Here is a 21,984-nt window from a genome sequence, read left to right as displayed (position 1 = left end):
CTTCAGACTTTCCTGTATGTATTAGATGATGTAAACATTTTCCCAGCTTTTCTTTTGAGATGCCACTGTACAAGATGAGTGGTTTACTGCAATCCCCTCTAAAAAGAATCAGGTTCTGTCCTTTGCATGGGATTTCCTCTTTTTCTCCAGGTTTTTCCATCCCTGCTGAGAGCGTGCGAACCAAGTTCACAAATCTCTATGGGATTTCTGCCACACTTAAGAGATGAATGTTCAAAATATCCATGTGAAATTTGGCACAATTCAGGAGAGCCATCACCCTAATTTTTGGAAACATATGGGATAAAGGTGAACTACTAATTTTTCTATAGGCAAAATTTTCAAAATGAAGGTTAGCTGTTTCTGAAAGAAAAGCCAAATGGTGCTGCCATGTAAAGCCTTTAGATGACTGAGCAATGTAGGATGCACATCAACTCCAAAATCTTGAGTGCACTTTAAAAAGCAAAATTTGAAAGCCTTTTTCTTCCCTGTGCAGTTTTATTATCTGTGAGACATGACTGACACACTACATGTTTCTTGTAAAATAAGTCTGCTTCCAAGATGCTAGGTGGTTGAAAATCAGAAAAATATTCTTGTTTAATCACAGAGATGAGCTGTTCTCAGGTACAGCTATATTTCTATATCTATATACTTGTCCTGGTCAATCATTTGGGCCACTTGAATTTGATATTACTCAGGCACATTCCCTGTTTTGGAGTCCTTTTCTTGTTATCTGAACATATTTTTAGAATGTTTTTTTCCCCAGTCCTTTTTCAGCAGATGTAATTTAGAGACCTATAAATCTGTGCAATGACTCAAAACAACAGAATTCACAGGAGATGGGAAAGATGTCATTTTCGTTTTCACAACTGCATATTTGCCTCTGCAAATTGTTTGCTCAAATGCTGCTTTAACACTCAGATTTGTGTTTGCATCATTACATCGTTGGGCATCTCCCTGATTATGTTCAAGTGGATGATGTTTGGCCAAGCAAGGGCTGTAAGTACTTTGTGAAAGAGCATTTATTATAATCTAGAAAATAGAGTTCTGCCCGACATTTTTGAAAGTTCAAGTGTTTTCTTGATGCAGTGGATGACCTCCTCTTGTACATATGAATGATTGTTTTCCTCGTTGAGGTAGATGTGTTTTTTATTGTTATATATGTCTGGAATGTCCCTGTGGTCAGTTTGGGTTCCCTCTCCTGGCTGTGTCTCCTTCCACCCTCCCAGGCACTCCCAGCTTTCTTGGAAAAGCAGAAAAGGCCCTGGCTCTGTGCAAGCCCTGCTCAGCAATAACAAAAACATCTCTTTTATCACCCCTGTGTTCAGCACAAATCCAAAACACAGACCCATAACAGCCACCTCAGCCAAAACCAGCACAGTTCTGAATCATGAATTCCAACTTGGAAGACTGAAAATGGTAGGCTCTTTTCTGGATATTTTGTTTTGATGCAGCCAAGCTAAATCTAAAATTGAAACAATTGGACAAAGTTGAAACACCTATCTCTAGGGAATTAAAATATCAAATGTATTATGTTATAAAATGAAATATTTTGATTTTACTTAAATTCTAAAACATTTACATGTAGTGTATCAGTCCAGTTGACCCACATTCTGTCTTTGGTGGTGTTTGCATTCACAGGACATTGTTCTTAGGAGACGATATTTCAGACAGGAGATGCCTTTACTTCTCTGGGTGTGTGGGTGTAACTCCTGTTTTGCTGTTGTTCACACTGAGCCTCTGAGCAGGTGGAGGGAGCTCCCCCAGCTGTCTGGTCCCTCTCCTGCCCAGCTGAGGTGGATCCATCTGTGCCACGGCTGTCCTGCAGAGCCTGGTTTTGTACAAAGTGCTAAATTTTAGACACCTTCTGTGAGCTCCAGGCTTCTCAAAAGGCTTAATGCTTGTAGCTACTCTAGGAGGGAATGCCCGGTTTTAATTCAGTGTGATATAAATGATATAAAGGCCACTGAAGGAGGGCACTCTGCAGCCTCTGAATGTCTTGTGTTCATTCTCTGTGTTTCAGAGAAGCCAAGGAAACTTCCACTCAGCCTTGAGAATTTGTTGAGTTCAGACACAATGGGACTGGATTCTGACATAAACCCCTTTCACTGAAAATTTTAAGGCCGAGTTTAAATCACACTATTATAATTTTCTGTGTACATATGTAGCTTATGATTTATTTTTTTAAGATACCACATCACAGCTGAGTAATTCTGTTTTGTTTAGTTTATCCTCAGTCTATGTAATTTGTAAATGTATATTTGCATGAATAATTACCTCTGAATAAGCTAAACCAAGCAGGCTGGCAAATACAGATTGCTGTTTTTTCGTAGGAAAGTATGAGCAATGTGACTTTATGCTTTAGGGACTAATGCTACTAAACAGCCTTGCAGTTAACTCTTGAAAGGGGGGGAGGGGGGGTGTATAAATAATATTAAACACATACAAGAAAGAATAATTAGGATTTAAAATTTTGTCACTAATGAAGTGACAAGCATTCAGCACTACTTAATGGAAGTTTGAAATAATATTTCTGTCAGTATTTTAGGCATCTAATGATCTCGTGTCCTTCAGGTTTTTGTAACAAAAGGCTTCTTAGAGATTCTTAGAGATGTTCTTAGAGATTCTAAAATAAAAAAATATCAGTTTTATGCATATGAAAATAATGATGTTTTATGTCAGAAACTTAGAAAGCTAGATTTGTGTTTGTTGTATAAAATATTGTAAGAAAGTTAGAAGGAAAATATAGTGAGAAAAGATGAAAAAACCTACCCTAGTATGTTGTTTGGATATCTTGCTGGACATCCCAAGTTAAGAAGTAATATTTAAATACTAGTTTTGCCTTTTGGGAAACAGAGGATGTGATTGGGAACAGAGGTGAGGAGTAGGAAAATTAAAATAAGGAAAAATAAAGTAGGAAAAAAAAAGGACACTGGGCTGTGTCAGCTCAGATTTATTTGGGGCTCTATAAGCATAAAACACAGAAGAGCTTCTCTTCTGTAGGCTGTAAAAAGGCTTCAATCTTGGTTCAGTCTCCCTCAGAGTTGGTAGGAAAAAAACCGCTGCAATAAACTGTAAGAAGCAGGGACGCAAACAAGTTTAACCTCAGTGTCTTTCCAAAAATGGTCCTGGAACAGCCAAATCAACCTGTGAGAGCAGCTTCAGGAGAACCCTCTCTGGATGGGGCTGTGTGAGCTGGACAGGTGGGACGAGGAGGAAGAGTGGACACAGAATGTGTCTGTGGCTGCACTTGGTCTGCAAGGCCATCAAATTGAGGTTAGGGGGCATCTTTTGTCTCCTGTTTTAGTATAAATTACAGTTTTAGTTGCCACTGTAATGCAGTGTGCAATTTTATGGAATAAAATGTAGACACAAAGAACCCTTTCTGACTGTAAGCTGACACTGTGAGTCATATTGTATTAAAATACTCCAGAATTCTATTGTAGGAGCAGGAATATTGAAGCAAAGAAATTATGGTTTATGCTATCAACCATGAAGAAAAGATGTCACAAATCTGTTTGAGGAGCAGGGCTTGTAGGTAAAACACATAGCAATATTGAAGTTCTCTGATTTAAATCATCCCAGACATTGTTGGTCAGAAGCATCTCTTAGTCTTGTAACAGAGAAAAATCAGCTTCAATTAATCCAGGTACGTAATTATTTACTTTTTTTGGGCTCAGACAGGGTCTCTGTCACTCTTTTTGCCTGGAACCAAGTGAAGGACAAAAGTTGAAAGACAGCTTTGGTTATTAACATTTCTGTAGAAATACAGTGAGTATGTAAAAGATAGTTTTGGCTGGGTATTTTGTCTCTGGTGTGCTCAGCAGTACCCTGGGGGAGGCTTGGGTGGTGGCAATCACAGGGAGACAGCTGTGGCTCCCTGATTATTGAAGGATGCTTTTGGCTGGAGTGGGAACAGCTCTGGTCAGACAGCATAACAGAGTTTACACCAACAAAAGATTTGGCACAACTCCCTTATCTCCCCTATTCTTCCTTCCTTATCTCTAATTTTAAAGATCGGCTAGTTTTGTATTTGCAGCTTTCTTCACGTTTGTTGATGTCCAGCTTTGATCTACAACCAGCTTGAGTTTACTTTTATGCTCTGCTGAATGCTGCCTTCAGCCTCAATTTCAGAGCTGTGCAAATAAATTATAGCGATGTGTTTAATTAAAGTTCGCCTCATGTCCTGATTGCAGACTGTTGCCTTCTCAGATACAATTTGCAAATATATTTTGGAGTTTTATTTTAGGCAGGATGACTAGTTGAAGGTTATTTAATTGTGATTGATTGTGCATTGGATGTTTCTGCTGCCTTTATTTTGTGAACAACCTGAAAATAGTAGCTGAACGTTGAAGGACAAATGAAGGGCATTGGCCTGGATGAAAGGAGGGGATGTAGTGAGTCTGAACAGGGACAGAACTGAGGGTTGATGCTTCTAGAATTACATGTGTGCTTTTTGGAGAAATTGTCTTAAATCTCATGAATAAACAATATTTATTAATATGAAATATTTATTTCTCTTCACTACTTAGAGTTTCTTTAGGGAATCTATTTGTGAAACCTTTTGGTGGGTAGGCAGGAACTGTGAATATGAGAATATGAGGAATATGAGCTTGACTGTGTCATTTTCATACCTGCAGCTTCCACAGTCCTGACCTCCCCTACAGTTTGTGCAGAATCCATTCATTAATATGGGTCAGCAGCTTGGTATTTGATAAAATATATCCATTGTTTGAGGTTACTGAGCTGTGGCACTAACAGCAGGTAGCATGAAGAGGAGAAGGCTTTTCACCACAGCCATTCTGTGTGCTGCTTTGGGTTTGTTTTCTGCCAAGCTTTTAAGAGCTCAGTTTAAGAGCTGCTTTCTTACCTGCACTGAGTTCATCCTCGTTTTGGTGGTTGTGAGAAACATCCCTTCCTGGGTGTGTACCACCTTTGAGTTTTGGGTTGGGTTTTGGTTTTGGTTTTTTCTGTGGTTTCTTCCCTCAGTCTTTTTGCTTCCTTGTGTGCCCCTGGCAAATCAGCCACAATCTGCCTGCCAGCCAGTGTGTTGGGTACACATGTATAATGCTGTTATTAAATCCTTCTCCTCAGTCAAATGGACTGATAAGAATGTGATAAGACAAACATATTTCTATTATTATTTTCAAACTATTTATCTTACTTCTTTTTAATTGCCTCAGAATTTGCAAGAAAGCAAAGTTTAAAAATAGTATCCAGCATCTTCAAGGCCCCAGCTGTCACCTGCTTCATATAGTTATTCATATTTTTCCTTTGCAAGACCTATTTTCCTCTCTTTCATCCATGACTGGATGAAGTATGCTCTTTTATTCTGTTTCCTTTTGGAGATAAGTAGAAGAAATTAGGATAAAAATCCATGACTGTCTTGATTGTGGCATTTTTAGTGTTTTTCTTTTCTGCTTTGGGGTGATTCTATTGGAACTTTTAAGATAGAATGTTTACAACTCAGTGAGCATCATCTCGAGACTTAGAAACTAATAAGTTGTCTAACATAAAATAATTACTTTTCCTAAAAATGTTTGTTTTATCACCTACCCCTACTTCATTTCATGCATGGGGGAATACTACTGAACTCCACAATGCACATCACAATTTGTTCCTAAATAGTCATATCTTTCAAACAGCATAGCTTGAAACGATTCGAGGAGTAAGTACCTAATTCAGATGGAGAAAACAACTCATTCTTTAGCAGTTTCCCAGTTTTAGGGTAAGAGGATTTACTGTGGCATAGCTAAACCAGGAAGACAAGTGCTCTTTTTCAGCACCTGATAAAAGGATGAGTTCTCTTTTGTTTTTGAACAGAATTATTGTGGCCACAGGAAAGCAGTTTATCGAATATGGGTAGTTGGGGGCGGGGTATTTCGCTTTTCAAAAAGCTGGTATGTGTAAAATGAGGATTATGTCATGTTGTAAGCATTTCTAAAAAAAGAAAAAAGAAATAATAGGAAATTTAATCTTTATTCATTTCTGGAGGTATTAGGAATGTTGTGACTAAAACAGGCCTTCATGCATCATAAATGGTCTGTCAGCTTCTGAGTGGATTATTAAGAAGGTAGAAATCTGGATTCAATAGAATTCCATTATTTTGAAGTTGTATTTTTTCAATATTTTATTTTATATTAGAAGTTAGAGTCCCCATTAGTTGAGCCCCAGTCCATTAAATGAAACAAAAGCTCACTACTCTGAGCTAGTATTGCTGTACTATATTTGATGAGATTTCATTAATACTGCAAACTGTTTTGCTTTTTATTACAAATTTTACTCAAGTGTTCAGGTGCAGAATAAAGGAAGGGATAAGAATAATTTTTATAACTGTTTTTTTTTAATTTAACGTGTACCTGTTACTTTCTGGATTGTATTGCCAAAATGTTATGACTTTGTTCTAAACTCTTGCAGTGAGGTATTGACTTCATTTGGCCAGAAATGAGCCATGTGTAGTTTTACTCAAGAGAAGATTTCATTCAATTTTTATTTGTCATTTTAGCTGAAGTTAGAGCTGAGATAAGCTGTGCAGGCCTCTGGGTGCTAGGCTAAATGTTTCCAGGATGTAATAACCTTTGAGCTTTGACACATCCACATTCCATGTGGAAGTTGTGTGATGAGAGCACGTGAAACTCTGTTATGTTATACCCAGCTGCTTCATTATGCAATGAGTTCTTGCGTGAGCTCTCAATATATGAATGTATTTAACAGCTTTGGCATTGGGGCTTGTTTTTAAAATTTGAAGCAAAGCACATGGTTTGCAGAGTGTTTGGGGCAGCAGGGAGTCAACTTCTGGTTTCCACATAATTAAAAAGTGAGCTGTGCTTTTTTGCAGGGCCTCCTATTCTGCCTCTCTCTTGTTGAACACACGTTGCCTGGGAAAGACTTGTGGGCCGCTCTTGAAGATGCAGTTTGCATCCATAAATTAACTAAGAACATCCAAGGGCAGTTCCTAAACACGTTAATAATTGTGCAAACATGTAATTTTGTTGTTTACAGAGCAGTGCATAGCACCCTGGAGAAGCAGCAAGCAAAAGGGATGTGCAGAGAAGCAGCACATGAATGTAGATGGGCAGGGAGCTCATTTCCACCCAGGCATCCTGGAGAAGCAAATGGTCTGATACTTTGTTATCTTACATATTTGGGTATTGATTTTGCCTCAGGAAAAGTCAGTGTGCTTTCTCTCACACAAATGATGAAAGCTCTGTTTTTTGCTTTTGGAGGATAGGTTGGGAGGGCATTGGGTCCAAAGGAATTAGAGGTATCCCTAGAAATGAACCTAGATATAACCTCCCATAACCTCTCAAGCCATGAGACTTCTGAGACACTAATAATTATTGTATCTAATGGCATAAGTGTAGGTAAAAATTAAAATAAAGATGAGACCTACAGAAGGAGGTAAGAATTTTATGAACTTTAGGAAGTACCCTGGTTAAAACCCTTTCCTTATCTGAGATTAATTCTTTAAAACTGGAGGCATGAGATTAGGTAAAACATAAAATACCTTTGCCTAGTATGAAATCTTCACTTGATTTTATCCTATTTTTCAAATACTGTGGTCAGACAGGAAAAAAATTACATTGACTGAATAGTTTTCTAGTTCTTTAGATATCAAAACCCCCATATATTTCAGAAGAAACAGTATGAAGTACGAGCTTTCCTGTTCTACGTTTCATTATTTGGTGTTAAATCTGATGTTTGCCTGTTCAAAAGTATCTTATAACTTTGGCTGGCCTTTCCAAATACTTGGTTTGTACAGCACTGATGACATGTTACAGACTTGGAAACTCATCTGAAGAATTTAGAAGAATTTAATAAGACAGGAATCCTGGCAAAGTTTTTGTATGGTTTCAACTTGAATGTTGAGATGCAAACTCACTCAGATACAGTTTTTTTAAGGGTAAATACTTTCCTAAAATACCCATGTTCAGGAATCTACTAAAATTTCACACATCCTACACATCCAGAACAACTGTTGCTAGAATTTAAATAGTTTGTGTAGGGATACTCAAAATCAGAACCGTTGCCTTTGGCAATGAATCCATACTTCAATTACAAAACTGTACTGGGAGAGAAAACTTTTCCGTGTTGTACTGCTGCTCTTATTTTAATTTTTAAACACTGATGTAATATTCTTGTGTCTTCTTGTACTTGTCTTTTTATGTGAGCACTTTTATGTGGGATTTAGAGGTTCCAGAATGTCCTCAATGATGTCCTGAGAGCTTCGTAACATTCTAAAATAGTAATGTACAGGACTGATTATCCTCTTGCCTTGTTTTCACCAGAATTTGTTGTTATGAATGTATGAGAAAAATATCCGTGGTCATTCTTAAATTATATATTTTAAAAAATCCTTGAAAACTCATCTTGAAAAATTTTTCCGTCACTGCCAGTGTTTGACATTTAATAATAACTTAGAAATTGTACTATATTTTCTCACAGAGTCCTAACTGAAGAGCTGAAGACCTTTCTGCTCCAAACACTTTTAGTTTGAAGTAACTCCAAATAATTTGAAAATTTGCACTAATAGAAAAGTGTACACATCAGAGCATAGTCTTTTACCACTCTAGTTACCTGTGTATAATGCTTGGATAACTGATGGGTTAAAAACAAATACTTCAATAGTTAGGTAAGCTTGCTCAAGAGTCATGTGGGACCACAAAATAAAACTGTGTATTTTCAGAAGTGACCAGTATAATCACTCATTTCCTAAAATACTTTACAAGACTCTGATTCCTTTCAAGAAAATAAACAGAAGTGAATTAGTATCCGTTAAGTTTTAAATAAATTCTTGTAGCTAATGAGGGGAAGTTCTCATCAGAATCAGCATCACTTATAACCACTGGGGGGGGGGGGAAAAGAGTTTATCACAGCTGTTGAATTGTGAATTAAAACTGCAAAAAGTTATCTGTCAGATTGAACTTTCAAGGTCTTTGCTATTACAGATATTGATGATTAGAAGTTGGGGAAAGGCAATTGCAGGACTCTGCTCTTGTGCTTGTGCAGACAACTTTGTTTCCATGCAAGGAGCACCCTCAGTGATGTGTGTTTGTATGTGTAGCCTGAACTTTGTCTCCTCTTTGCAGGCAGAGCTTGTTGATGTCCAGTATGGGACCATGGAAGACCTGCTCCAGATTCAAGCCATCACAAATGTGACCAAAAAAATTGCACTTTTGAAGCTCGGACAATCACCTTTGCTTTACAAGGTTGGTTACACATCAGCTGAATTATTAATTTGTTGGGGTTTTTTTTTGTTTGTTTTTGTTTTGCTTTCAAAATACCAAAACAAAGGGTTTCCCATTTCCTTCCCAATAAGTCAGGACTTACTGGCATTCATATTCTTCCTCAAGACTTCCCACTTCACTCTGCAGTGCCTTTTATGTGCTGTTCATTTTGCTGCATATCTTGCAGTGCCCCAGTACTCTGCTGTATTTTCTCTGGGTGTACTAGAAGCCTTTTGACAAAAAAAAGAAGTCAGTGAAAGAAATAATAAAGCAGAAGGGATTGTGTCTGGGGAGGGTGTACATGGGTGCATGTGTATCCATCTTCTCCAACTCCAGCCCTGGCAGAGAGCACAGAGCAGGAGCTCATTAATCCACTTTTGCATTAAACATAATAGACTCAACAGATAAACCACATTTAAACTCTAAACGTGCAGTAACTGCCTTCAGTTGGAAATATCTGATAAACAAAAATGCTGGTTTGACTTTCAGAAAATACAGAAAGTATAGTAGCTCAGTAAATGCTTAAACAATTCATTCCCAATTCACAAAAGCAATTATAAAAGAGCAGTGACTCCAGATCTTGCAATTAAGTGAATGGGGACCTGCTCTGTTGGCCACAGAAAGCCCAGCCGGGACTTCAACACAGATTCAGAAAACAACCACTTAACGTTTTTTCTATAGGAATAAGATTTGTTTCAATAAAAATGCCATTTTCAGCTGAGTAGCTTTAGCTGTTTATTTAAATTATTTAGATGCAATTTAATTATGCCTGTGAAAGGTCAGTTGTCATTGCTGGGACTCGGTTGTTGCCCATCATTTCCAGCAATAGATCTGATCATGCATTTCACTGCTGACAAAGCCAATGAAACAACAATCAGGGCTCATAAAGTAGGGATTTGATAAAGATGTAAAGTTTGCTGTAACAGCACTCTGTGAGATGGACTTTTTACCAATTTGTGTTCCTGTGAACACTCACTGTGCCTGAATTACCGAGCCGAGCAGCCTGAAGGAGTAGGGAAAAGCAAGAGGTGCCGAGGATGAGGAGCATCTCAGGAGCTTTTTGTGTGGGTTGGCTGTAGCCTGGTCCCAAAGATGTGCTATTTAATGGCTGAGGTGCATTAGCTACATTTCCGGTGTTCCAAAAGAATCAATTTTGCGTGTTCAGAGTCTGTTATACAGCACAAACCAAAGTGTCTAGCATGATCAGGAGATTGACTCCAATGTGTGCTCAGGATCTGAGCTAAAATTATAGCCACCCAAACCTGCTTTCTGTGTTCTCCTCACACAGGTAGAAAGCTTGCCCTTTTTCTTGAGGCTCTAAGCTACCCTTTTTTAGAATATGATACATATATTCTATATATATATATATATATTCTAGATGTATATATATTTGTGTCTTTTTGGCAGTGAAATAATTGTAAGCCTTACTTTGCTCGTATCAGAAAAGGTGTAGAAACATTATCAGAAGTAGATGCTCCTTTCCTAAGGAATATTTGATGTGAAATATTGCCTTAAACTGCAAGTCCTGCTGGTTTAAATGGGCCCAGTATGTCTCTGCTGAATCCACTTTTTGTATCTTTTTTCCCCCCTAATGTTTATGTTTCTGTACTCACTGAGTCTCCCATTCCTGTTTCAGCAGATACTGCCCTCTCCCTATATTTTCCTTATCTCTGCCTTCCATGTGCTTGGTTTTACATCACATTAAAACAGAGCACTAGTTCGTAAGAGAGCTGTGGCTATATGTACATATAAATTAGTGGGTTTCTTTCCAATTTTTGTATTTAACTTGCATTTTTCATGGGTTAATTTCCTTTAATTTTTCATTATTATTACTCTGTATTATACAAGTATCTCACTCTGGATTTGAATCTTATTATTACAGACCCTGCACTGAGGTTTCATCTTCATAACAGTTTCTAATTATGTCTTTATTTTTCAGTTGTATCTCCTTTGCACAGTTATGCTTTTTGTTTTTCTCTCTCTTTACTGCTGTTTTTCATGTGGGGTTTTTTTTATTATTTTCCCCTTTTGTGTATTTAATTTGCCTTTTTAAAAAATTTTGACTGTTCTTTCTCTTCATACTGAGTCCATTGGAAAAAACCTGAAGGAAATAATAAACTACTGCTGCCAGAAAAAAAAAAAATCACCATGAAAACTGAACAACATTTCTTTTGTTCTTACATCACATTAAGACAAAAGATGTGCTGGTAGAAAAGAGCTTCATGTTCAAGGGGATGATTTACAGAAATAAGTCCAAGGGATGGAGATTTGAATATTGGGAAAAATAATTGTATAAATGACAGTATTTTTGCAGTAGAGGTTTAGCTTATGGAGATTGGATAAGGTACAAAATTGGGGGAGGATTAAGGTTGGAGTTTCTACTTTCAGTCTTTCAGACTGGGCCTATCTCTCATATCTTTAGACAGAGAAACTGAAAACAACAGACAGAGTTCAGAGCTTGGAGTAATTTGAAATTGGACTGTACAGGGAATTTGGAGTATGCAGAAAAGCCTGAAGTTAATGTGCTGTTAAAATATGCTGTTTAGTCTTAAACATGAGTAATTCTGATTAAATTTCGTAAGGTTCATAAATTTAAGCTGCTTTGTGAGAACAAGATTTGCAGAAATCTGACCTGGAGTTATTTTTGTAATTGGATATGATTTTCACATTTCACTGGGAGTGTTGTATTTCTGTTCCACTTGATCAGAACGTGGTTTCTGGCCAGGGTGAGAGGGGCAGCAGCCATGGCAGTGGGCACATGTCCAGCATCACAGAGACACATCTTTATGCTTTAAGCTGGACCTTTTCAAACAGAGATTGTGTTACTTCAGCCACATCATAAGTTACACCTATAAAAAGAACGAGGACCCTACCTTTATAGCAGGGTATCAACAAGAGTATTGACTCTGTGGGGAAAAAAACCCAAAACAAAATAACAAACCAAGTAGTTTAAATTGTGGTGATAAAAAAATGCTATGTCTTTTTTATATACATACATACATACAGACAGACATACATACATATAGATAGATAGATATCGGAGTGGAGCAGGGGTTTGAGAAGGGGTTTTTACCATTGTTAAAGCACTAGGATCAGTTAGTGAGCAAGATCTATTATAAAATTAATATAAAAAGTGGGGAAAGGAATGGGAGAAATGCTTCAAGGGTGAAGTAGCAGTATTGCAAAGGCAGAATCCTTTTTGAATGCAACTGAAAGGTTCAGGAATTTACTACGCCCAGCACCTGGAGTGGCCATTTTCTATAGCATGACAGACTGAGGCAATGGACTGAGCAGTGGGGCACCCAGGGAGCACTCATGTAACAGGAAACTTGGCATAACCAAGTCATTTTGGTCTTGTTAGCCAGAATAATTTGCAGTGCTGAAAAGCTGACAGAAGGAAAAAATTCAAACTGTTACAAGAACTCCTGAAGGGATCTTGTGACTAATCTGAGATGCTTGTAACATCTGGATTGTTGCTGAATAAAGAGGGAGCTGGATTAAGAAGAAAAGTCTTCTTCAGCAGGGAGCAGAAATGAGACAAAATGTAGAAGAGAAGTGAGGGACAGCTTCTGGAGGGAATTGCCATAAAAAGAACACTTATTTTCTCACACCTTGAGATTGAAAGTGACTGTCTCCTGGTGTTCTGGCTAGAAGGAAAATTTGTGTTTTGGTGGAGCTCGGGCTATTGGGGTCACTGGTGGGGTTGAGTAGCCAGTCACAGGAGGCCAGAGCAGACTCCTGATGTCCTTGAACAAGGAGGATCTATAAATGTGGCTGGTGAAAGGTGGTGAAGTTTATGACCAGTGATTAAGCAAATCACTCGTGATGTAGAACACCTCCTTGAGAAAGAGCACCTTGAGCTGCCCACTGTGTTTGTAGACAACACATTTTAATAGTTTAAAATGTGTGGTGGCAGAAAGATTGGCAAAAGCCCCTTGATAGCACCCAGCTCCTGTCCCTAGAGCACATCTGAGTGTGTGCCACTGCTCTGAGCACGTTAAAAAAGCCAGAGGAGGCTTTTTCAGGGAGAACTGCACAGTGGTTTCCATATCCAGCCTCTGGAAATGCCATTAACAGATTCATTTTTTGAAAAATGTTGTGTGTCTTGATCATGATTTAATCTTTAGGGGCTGCAATTCATGAAAAAGCCATAATTTTTGTCCTAAATTAACTTTTAATAGAGTAACAAAAGCCCCGAAGGCCAAACCACTTCATCTTTAAAATGTTCACATATTAACATTTTTTCTACATCCATTAAATGAAGATGTTGTTCTACTGTGTAAATATCTATATTTATTTTAATAATTTACTGCCTTCATAAATATTCATAAAATTGCTTTTTAACTGTCATAAAGTTTACGAATGTGGAGGCTTGGATGTTCATGCAGAGGTTATTGGCAGGCCCTTATAGATAAGGATTTGCTAAATGGAAAATATTGAAGATGTCCAGAATAAAGGCAATTTGCAAAAAGGCTTCAATTTAATAACTGTGTAAGTTTTAAATAAGTTTACTTTGGAAAAAGTAATTTCAGTTTTCTACAATGTCTACATTGTTTATTTCCTTCCCTCTGGTACTTTTTATGGCTAGCACATGCAACTGTGGAGATTATAGTTTACATTGTAAATCTCCATTTAACGAGGACCTTCCCTTTCCTTCCGTCCCTTCCTCCCTCTCTCCCTCCCTAGAGATACACAAATATATGTATGTATGTTTATATACGTATATACAGTGTATGCATATAAGTATACAATAAAAACCCTGTTAAAAAACCAAATATTTTTAAAGCAACATAAACACTTTATATGCATTTCATTATTAAGGACACTGGAGTTTTGGTTGGGGTTTTTTTGTGGCTTTTTTTGGACAGTGGAATTTTTTTCCAAGGCTCCTAAAGTCTTTATATACACACATTTCCTATATGAGTGCTGTGGGACTTTTAATGATATTATATCCCTTCCTAAAGCCCTTCTTGAAAAGTCAAGACACAGATATGGGCAGTATAAATAAAAATTATAGAAGCATGTAAAACCATACCTGGGGATCTGTATCTGAAGGGATTATCTAGTAGCATCCACTGGAATAGCATCCTGTTTTCAGGTTTTCTCTAACTTAACCATCCTCTTAAAATCTCACTTCCATTCCCAAAATCCTGAGAGTTTCTCTTGGTAGTCCAAACTGAATTCAGATTGATTCATTCAAATTGTTGGTGCAGAGTTTGCTAATTAGCCATTCATATGTGTACCGAGTATGCTAGTTTTTATTTTGTCTTGAAGGAAGTAGCAGTTGCTTTGTGCTTTCCTTAGCCTTTGTCTCCCCTGAATTTATCAGAGATCCTCTCCTTCAAGTTAGTTGCTTTTATTCTTTATCCTTTTTCTCTTCCCCCAAAGACTGGATGTAATGTAGTCATGTTCTTAACCTTCCCCTTTCTCAAACAGCCTCTTTAATCTGTGAGATATCACACAGCCTAAAGGATGGTCCCTATGCATTTCTTCTCTACTTCCTACATAAATTCTACCTAGGTCTTCAAAAAACTGCACAACAGTCTATACCAAAAAAAGTGTTTATGTAATTGTGGTTTCACACTCATCAATCCTGTTTTAAATGGTTCTTTTAGTCACCTGTTTGCCTCTTCCTGATTTTGTGATTCATGGAATCATGCACAAGCTGTTTTGATCTTTAGTGATTATTGAGAAATGTTATGTTTGTTTCAAAGAAAGACCATTGGCCTTCCTTCATCAGAAAGTGAGAAATTTGAGAGATTGGTAGGCACAGTTCTCAGTCATATTCCTCCTGCTTTGACTGGTAGCAATGCTTTCTCTTGTTCCTTTTGCACAGAAGGAACAAAACATAATAGTTAATTAGAGAAGCCTGGAGACACCCTGCCTCTGTATCATAAATCTGATCTGGGCTGGGTTGACTAAGAAATGCACCCCCAGCCCACTGAGAAATGTACCAGACTTAAAAAAAACAAGTCACTCCCCACAGATTTACCACTTAATGCTTCATCCTGAAGTCATATTTTAATTCTTTATTGGTAAACTAAGTTTAAAATATAGCTGGGGAAAAAAAAATAAAAGAAGGTAGAAACTGTGGTACATTTTCCCCGTAGTGTGAGGTACTGTGGGAAAGAAAATCAAGAAGTCCTAGTGACTTGAGAAGTCTATAACTGATGACTAAAAAAGCAGTGAAATAGCAAGTCACAAACAGTGGTTTTGTATTCCTGATTGGAACCAGGTCACACTGGTTGCAGTGTTCAGTTCCTAGAAGGCTGTTAGTATCCAGAGTAATTTTTAGCTGAGCATGTCAATTTTCCTCCAATTTCATCCAGCATTTGAAGGATGATGTACTGTGACCTGTGCCACCTAAAAGTGAAACAGTGCCAGTGCAGTTATAAATCCAATCTGTATCTGTCCACATGAGTATGAAATAGTTGACAAAAATTTGCTCTCTTATCCCCTTAGTCAAGTGCACTGCAGTAAATTAAAGAGGGAATTCTCACTCCACTTTTTACAGTATAAATGGGAAAAAGTAATTTGCTCTTGTAAGCAGTAAGAAGAATATGTAAGGGGTGGGGTAGGAGAAAAGCAATTGATGTCTGGAAGGAAGCATAATTATAGCGCAACTTGTCAATATTCTCTAGTAATTAACATTTTGGTTGCATCAGTAAAAGAACTTCTGGTTATTACTCATTTCCTTTTTGCTTACAAACCCCTGGATTTGTTTGCATGGATGGAGAGATGGGCTATTAGCAGAGTAAACGAGGGGAAATGTAAGTTAATGACCATAAGTAGGTATTGATTATTCTGCATTTCTGATGCTCCACAATTTTCCCTGGATGTTTTGAGAAGGCACTGCTGATTTGCAGACTTACTTGTGTTCCCAGCTGGTGTTCCTATTCTCTCTTTGTCTTCTATGTTGATACAGAAATTTCTGAAGTCCTACTGGTGAATCAAACAGTGAATTCTTCCTGATTTGACTCAGTGCATAGTCCTGTTCTCTTCAGTAACCCTAAACACTTGTATTTCTTTTGGGAAAATGATTCTAAATATTCATATACTGTTGGGGCCCTGCCCCTGGTCAGCCTCGTTCCCCGTTGGTTGTTTTGTGTTCCCCTGCCCAGCAAGGACCCTCGGGCCCCGGGATTGCAGCAGTTCCTCAGCAGATCCTCAGCCATGCAGCTGGAGAAATAAACATCTCTGAAACATCTATCAAGAATTGGTCCATATCTATTTCTTTCCACGGGCCTTATTGTCTGATACATCGTGTTGCAGTACCCTCACAGTAACAATATCCTCAATTGGCTGTTTAGTTGCACATTCACTACATGTATTGAATGTATCCTTTGAAAAATTAGTCCAGCTCCCATAATGGATTGCTATTTCCTGAGGGGAAAGGCTGACCAGTATTATAGGAGGTCTCCTCTTTTCAGTGCAGTAAAATCGAGTGAGACACTAAGTGGCTTCCATTCAAACATGGACAATGGCTGACTCATAAAGAATTAATTGTGGGGTCTTCTGAAGCTCTTGTCTGATTTTAGAGGTGTGAAACGCGAGCATAATTTTCTATTTTATCAAGCCCTTAAAAAGTGAATAGTAAATGCAATCATCCAATTTACTGTGTGAGTGCTGTGTCCTGATAAATGGTGCAAAGTCAACTGAATTGGCTTTTCTGTGAAGCAACTGTTCTGAAGCAGAGCTGACAAAGATACCCATTGCCTCAATTTGTACCCTAAATCCACACATGATCCACACTTGTGTGCAAGGCAATGGGAAACACCACATTGTCTTTCCTTCATAAAATCTAAACCTTTTTAATTTGCTCTTCCTGCAGATGCACAGGTCGTGCTTCTGCTAGTGGTCTTGGCTCTTTTTTTGTTGCTTATGTAGGGACTGATAAGCATTTTTCTCCTACCCAAGCTGCTAATTGAGCTGTTTTTTTGCATTAGTTGAGCTTGGATTTCACAAAAGAGCCATTGACAGACAAATTATCTGGGCCTTTTCCCAGCTCATGTGTTTCCAGCACATTTCAACAATGGCTGAGAAAGGAGGAAAAGAAAATGGAAGATCCACGAGCTTTGAGTAGGGATGAGGGGTGAATATATAAAATCTCATCCTGCCAGAACAGATCTACCTGACTTTTGGTTCTTTCAAAGTGTCAGCCACTGGATTGGGCGAAGCAATACCAGGAATTTGCAGAACTGCCCACTTCAGTAGCTCTGCAGAGGAGAGGCACAGACCAGCACTGTACATCCTGCTTATATTTGATATTTTCTGGAGTAGTGATCAGAGCAAAAGGTCATCTTTCTTCAGGCAACAAGTGTTGTATGAAGTACTGCCCTCATTCTGTAGTGGGTTTGACATGGGTATGGCATGTTCTATAGTAGTTACTGGTTTCTTATTTTATTAAGAAGTTATGATTCTTCTCTGACATTTTATGCTCTTTATAGTCTTTTCTCCTCATTTCAGAATACTTCATAATAATCTGTTTATTTACATATCTGTGAACTGAGAAAGTGGGTTGAAAGGTATCAAAAGTCACTATTCTTGAATAAAGTATTTATGTAAAACATGCTTTAAGAAATTACAGAAGTAAATAGTTCTATTCCTAGAATCAGTGTTTTATTTGAAAACCAGGACATCACAGATTACTCAGCTGAAGAATGATTTTCATGCCTTGTGGCTCTTTAGGAAATACAGCCAGATCCAGACCTTGGTTTGATTTTGTGTTGGTTCTGCATGTCTTTAGAGACAGCTGTGAGACTTGGTTCACAAAATCAACACTTGTGATTTATGCATGAAAATCTGAATTCTCCCATTTCAAATACACCTGTAATTTGCCATGTGATCAGAACTCTGAGTAGAAACATGAACTTGCTGGATGCTGAGATCCAGCCTTTTCATTTGCATCCATGGAACCAGGGTTTATGTTTTACATTCTATAATGCCCAGCCTATGGAAAGTTTTTATTATTTTCCCTAGCATTATTTGAATTGCTCTTTTCAGATTGTCTGTAGCTGGATTTTGTGGAGCACAGATGGTTAAAATATGTAACTTCGCCTGGAGAGGGAAGAGGTGGCTTTTAGCATTATATTTTTTAATTTTCCCTTTGCCTGCATAATGCCACAGAACAACAAAGTCAAACTTTCACTCTTAGCCATTTGGGCCTCTTGATGCCTGTGCATGAATTTGAAAAGAAAAGCACCAAGTCCATCACCACAAATATAATTGGCACCCTCTTTGCAAGTACAGCAATAACCACTTGGAATATTTTGTTTCGATTGCCAAAACATTAAACTAACCTTCTGTGCAGAAGGCAGTTCTTCCACAGTGAACATATTTTCACTTAACAGGAGAAGATTGTGCATTTCAATATGAGAACTCAGGCATTTTAATTTCCTCTTTAGGTCTCAGTGAATAATTCACAAACACAACATGCACAACAAAGTTAGGCTTATGTTGTTTTCTCTTGATCGAGGTCTAACAAAATGGCAGCTTCCTTTATATGTTATGCTGCTACATGCTCATGTTTTTAAGTGAGTTTGGTTTTTGTTACTTGGTTTCTGGATTTTTTCTTTGTGCTTTTGTGTTTATGTTTAGTATTGAATTTATTCTAGGTAATTTTCTGAGAGTAATTCTCCGTATTTGGAGTTGTGATCATTCAAGGTGATTGATTTTTTTGTTTGGTTGGGTTTTTTTTGTTGTTGTTTTTTTGTTTTTAAAGCATTTATTGGGATGCTTTTTGGGATAATCAATCAGGGTTGTTGCAAATAAAAAGATTCCTGACGTTCCTTATGGTCACTGGGAGAGAAAACAAAAGTCACATGATCACAGTCACTGGAACCTTAAGTTAAAAAAGTTGGGCTCTACTTTCCTTGATTGATGATTTAGAATGCTGTATAATAACTAGTGCAATTTTTCATCATTTGTTTCAAATGTCACATCTCTTGTACACTTCAGATTTCTCTAAAAATCAGGTTCTTCATCAGATAAAAAAAACCTTAACCAAACAAACCCAGCTGCTGAGGAAAGCCTTGTAATTGTGAATAATCAGAGAACGTGCATGGGCTGAGATCTGTCAGGGCAGCTCAGTTATGTGTAGATGCAGGTAATATTTTAGATGGAGGACAGTGTGTTTGCATTTTGTGAAGGCTGGAGGAGTGCCTGCACTGGCAGTTTAACCTGTTATTTATGTTTTCCCACTGTCAGTTACTATGCAGACATGAGAATTCTTACTACACAGCCTCAGAGGTGACCTTGAGGTGACCTAGAGGGACCTCCTGTTCAATAAGATGGAAGCATATATTTCACTTCTGAGTCAATCTTGGTTTTCCCTGGAGTGGGAATTGACTATATTGCTTCTTATGTCAGCATTCAGTTATATGTGATGGTTTTATGTTATAAAATGTCCACTGGGGAAATGACCTGACAACTCATTTCAGTCAGGCCTCCACTGTAATCTCAGAGATAAAATGATAACATTTAATCCACTTAACCAACTGGGCATGTCCCATTCCTGTTTACCATATTAGAGAGTATATGAAAAAAAGGCAGGCCCAAATCTGCTAGTTCAGGCCATTCTTGGATTACAGGCTGAAGAAATCTTTATGACATACTAGAAATTAATTAGTCTGGAGCATCTGTGTAGAAATTACTATCCCTTACAATAAGGTGCTTCAGTGTTCCTTAAAAAGGAGATAGAAGGAAGGCATTTGGAATGCATAGGAGAGCTGGGATCTGGCCTCCTCTTCCTGCCTAAGAACAGTCCCATTCAAAGCAGGATGTATTTGTCTTTCTTGGTTTGAAATACCTACAAGGACTGTAAGTATATTATTTGCACAGTGCTTCACACTTGACATTAATGGAAGCATCTTTAAAAGATGACTTTTGCCTTCAGCAAAGTGGGGTTGGAGGTATGGTACAGTGTGATGAAACTACAGATATTTTCATTACAGAGTATTTAATTTAAATTTAATTCCTTTTCAGTGTAATGTGATTCATCAGAAAATAGCTAATTAGGAAAGGTTAAGATATTAGTATTTAAAAAAATGTATGTGAAACTGTCATACACAGACATCTATTTTGCTGTGACGTTTGTACATACAATAGAATCTGTTTGCAAATGCCTTTTGTTTTCATGTGTGCCTTTTCTGCATGTACTTTTTTTCTGAAAAACTTGGACTCCTTGGAACTGCAAGATGAATCTTACAAAAAATGTAATATGTTTAATGATTTCTTAATTGATTTAATTCATTTCTATTGTTTGCAAGTATACCTGACTGGATGAACTTTGATGGGAGTACTGTACAGATTCACTGGAAGTTGCAAGGACAAAATCTGACATTGTCACTCATCATGCTTTATTTTTTTTTGAAGGTGAAGTCATTTCAAGACATACAGAAAATACAGAAACTAAGATTTGCTTCTGACCTGCCAACAGTGCAGAATTGTTCAATACTTGGTGATAGCAGTGGTAACAGGGGAAGAGTAGCTTAAATTGCCTATTTCTCCCTTTTTCTGTTTGCAAGCAAACAGAATAAAACTACAAGTATGTTACTTAATTTCAAGAAAACCTAAGTTTTTATATCCAAATTAGCTTGATTGTTAATACGACAGATCTTAGTTCTCGGTAAAGAGATAAGCTTGATGCAGTGAGGTTCCCAGAAGAAATAGGAAAACACCACCTTATGTTTAAACACATTAAAACTCCCTTTATTTAATATGAAAAACATGCTTGTTGCAGAGTATGTTTTACAGAACAATTCCCCTTTAGCAAAAGAAGCCATGGGTGGTGTGGGATCAGGTAAACTCTCACATGACAGTAAGGTCACGGCCATCACACAGCACCTTTGCTGTTGAAATCCTGTCACCATGAACTGTCATGGTGAAGTGCACAGACAGTCTCTCATGCAGACTGATCAGCTGCTTAGTCTTCTGTCAAGAAGTTCTTATGGACCAGAAAAATCTCTGCTCCTTTCTGTCACTGTGAGAACATAATGTAAGAAATGCCCTCTGTCAGCCTGATACCCTTCCTTGGCTTGTGCTTAAGGGAAGAGGATGGGTTGCAAAGCAAGTAGGAAGTAATATATTTTTTTGTTTTTTCCCCTGGTATCCTTTTCCTAAAAATGACAGTCACAGGTGTCTTGACTCCCAGAAGTGGAGGATATGTCTGGAGCAATTTAATTATAATCATGACTGTTCTGTGAAATGGGGTTTGTCTCTGCAATAACTTTTGGAGGTGAGGTCCTCTATGTAAACACTTAAACATTTCTTGATACGGAATTGGACATTTGGGATAGCACATATATAAAACTCTGCTAATGCTTTACCATTTATTATGAGGGGAAAGAAAAAAAAAAGATACACAAAATATTCCAGCTTCAGTCTAAACCTGAACAGCCCAGAGTAACTGATGCAATTCTGAGGGTGCCAGCTGCATGCTATCCATTGATCTTCAACCTTTAAGGATATTAGAGAGATTTTTTTTTCTTGGACTCAGGATTAATGGACAGTGTAATGAGTTCTTAACAAATCTGTGCTCCTTAAACAACACCCAAAAAAAATGTAAGCTTTTATTCCTGAATTAAGCTAGTTGGTATCTCATGGTCAAGGTGTGTTACATGATGATGTGTTTTGCCTCTGAAGGTGTTTGTAAATACTAGGGAAAAAAGATATCTTTGACATTTCTGTAACCCTGTTCTCTAAATAAACTTGAAGAGCAATAAAAACCCAACCTAACATAAAACAATGGCCCTCTGAAAGA

At 37.7% G+C, this 21,984-nt stretch overlaps 1 protein-coding gene across 16 annotated transcripts in view; it reads left to right on the top strand.

Annotated features, from left to right (window-relative positions):
- NAALADL2 (N-acetylated alpha-linked acidic dipeptidase like 2) overlaps positions 1-21,984 on the top strand; it is a 432,075-nt gene that overhangs the window by 258,671 nt on the left and 151,420 nt on the right. For all 16 annotated transcript variants that reach the window (XM_069025088.1, XM_069025089.1, XM_069025076.1 and 13 more), the window contains one exon: positions 9,087-9,206. In XM_069025088.1, the coding sequence (XP_068881189.1) occupies positions 9,087-9,206 (120 nt within the window). The remainder of the gene's footprint in view (positions 1-9,086; positions 9,207-21,984) is intronic.

Source organism: Aphelocoma coerulescens, chromosome 9 (genome assembly GCF_041296385.1).
Source record: "Aphelocoma coerulescens isolate FSJ_1873_10779 chromosome 9, UR_Acoe_1.0, whole genome shotgun sequence".
Lineage (NCBI taxonomy): Eukaryota > Metazoa > Chordata > Aves > Passeriformes > Corvidae > Aphelocoma > Aphelocoma coerulescens.
The sequence above is the reverse complement of the archived record's forward strand: the minus strand, read 5'-3'. Positions and strand labels throughout refer to the sequence as shown.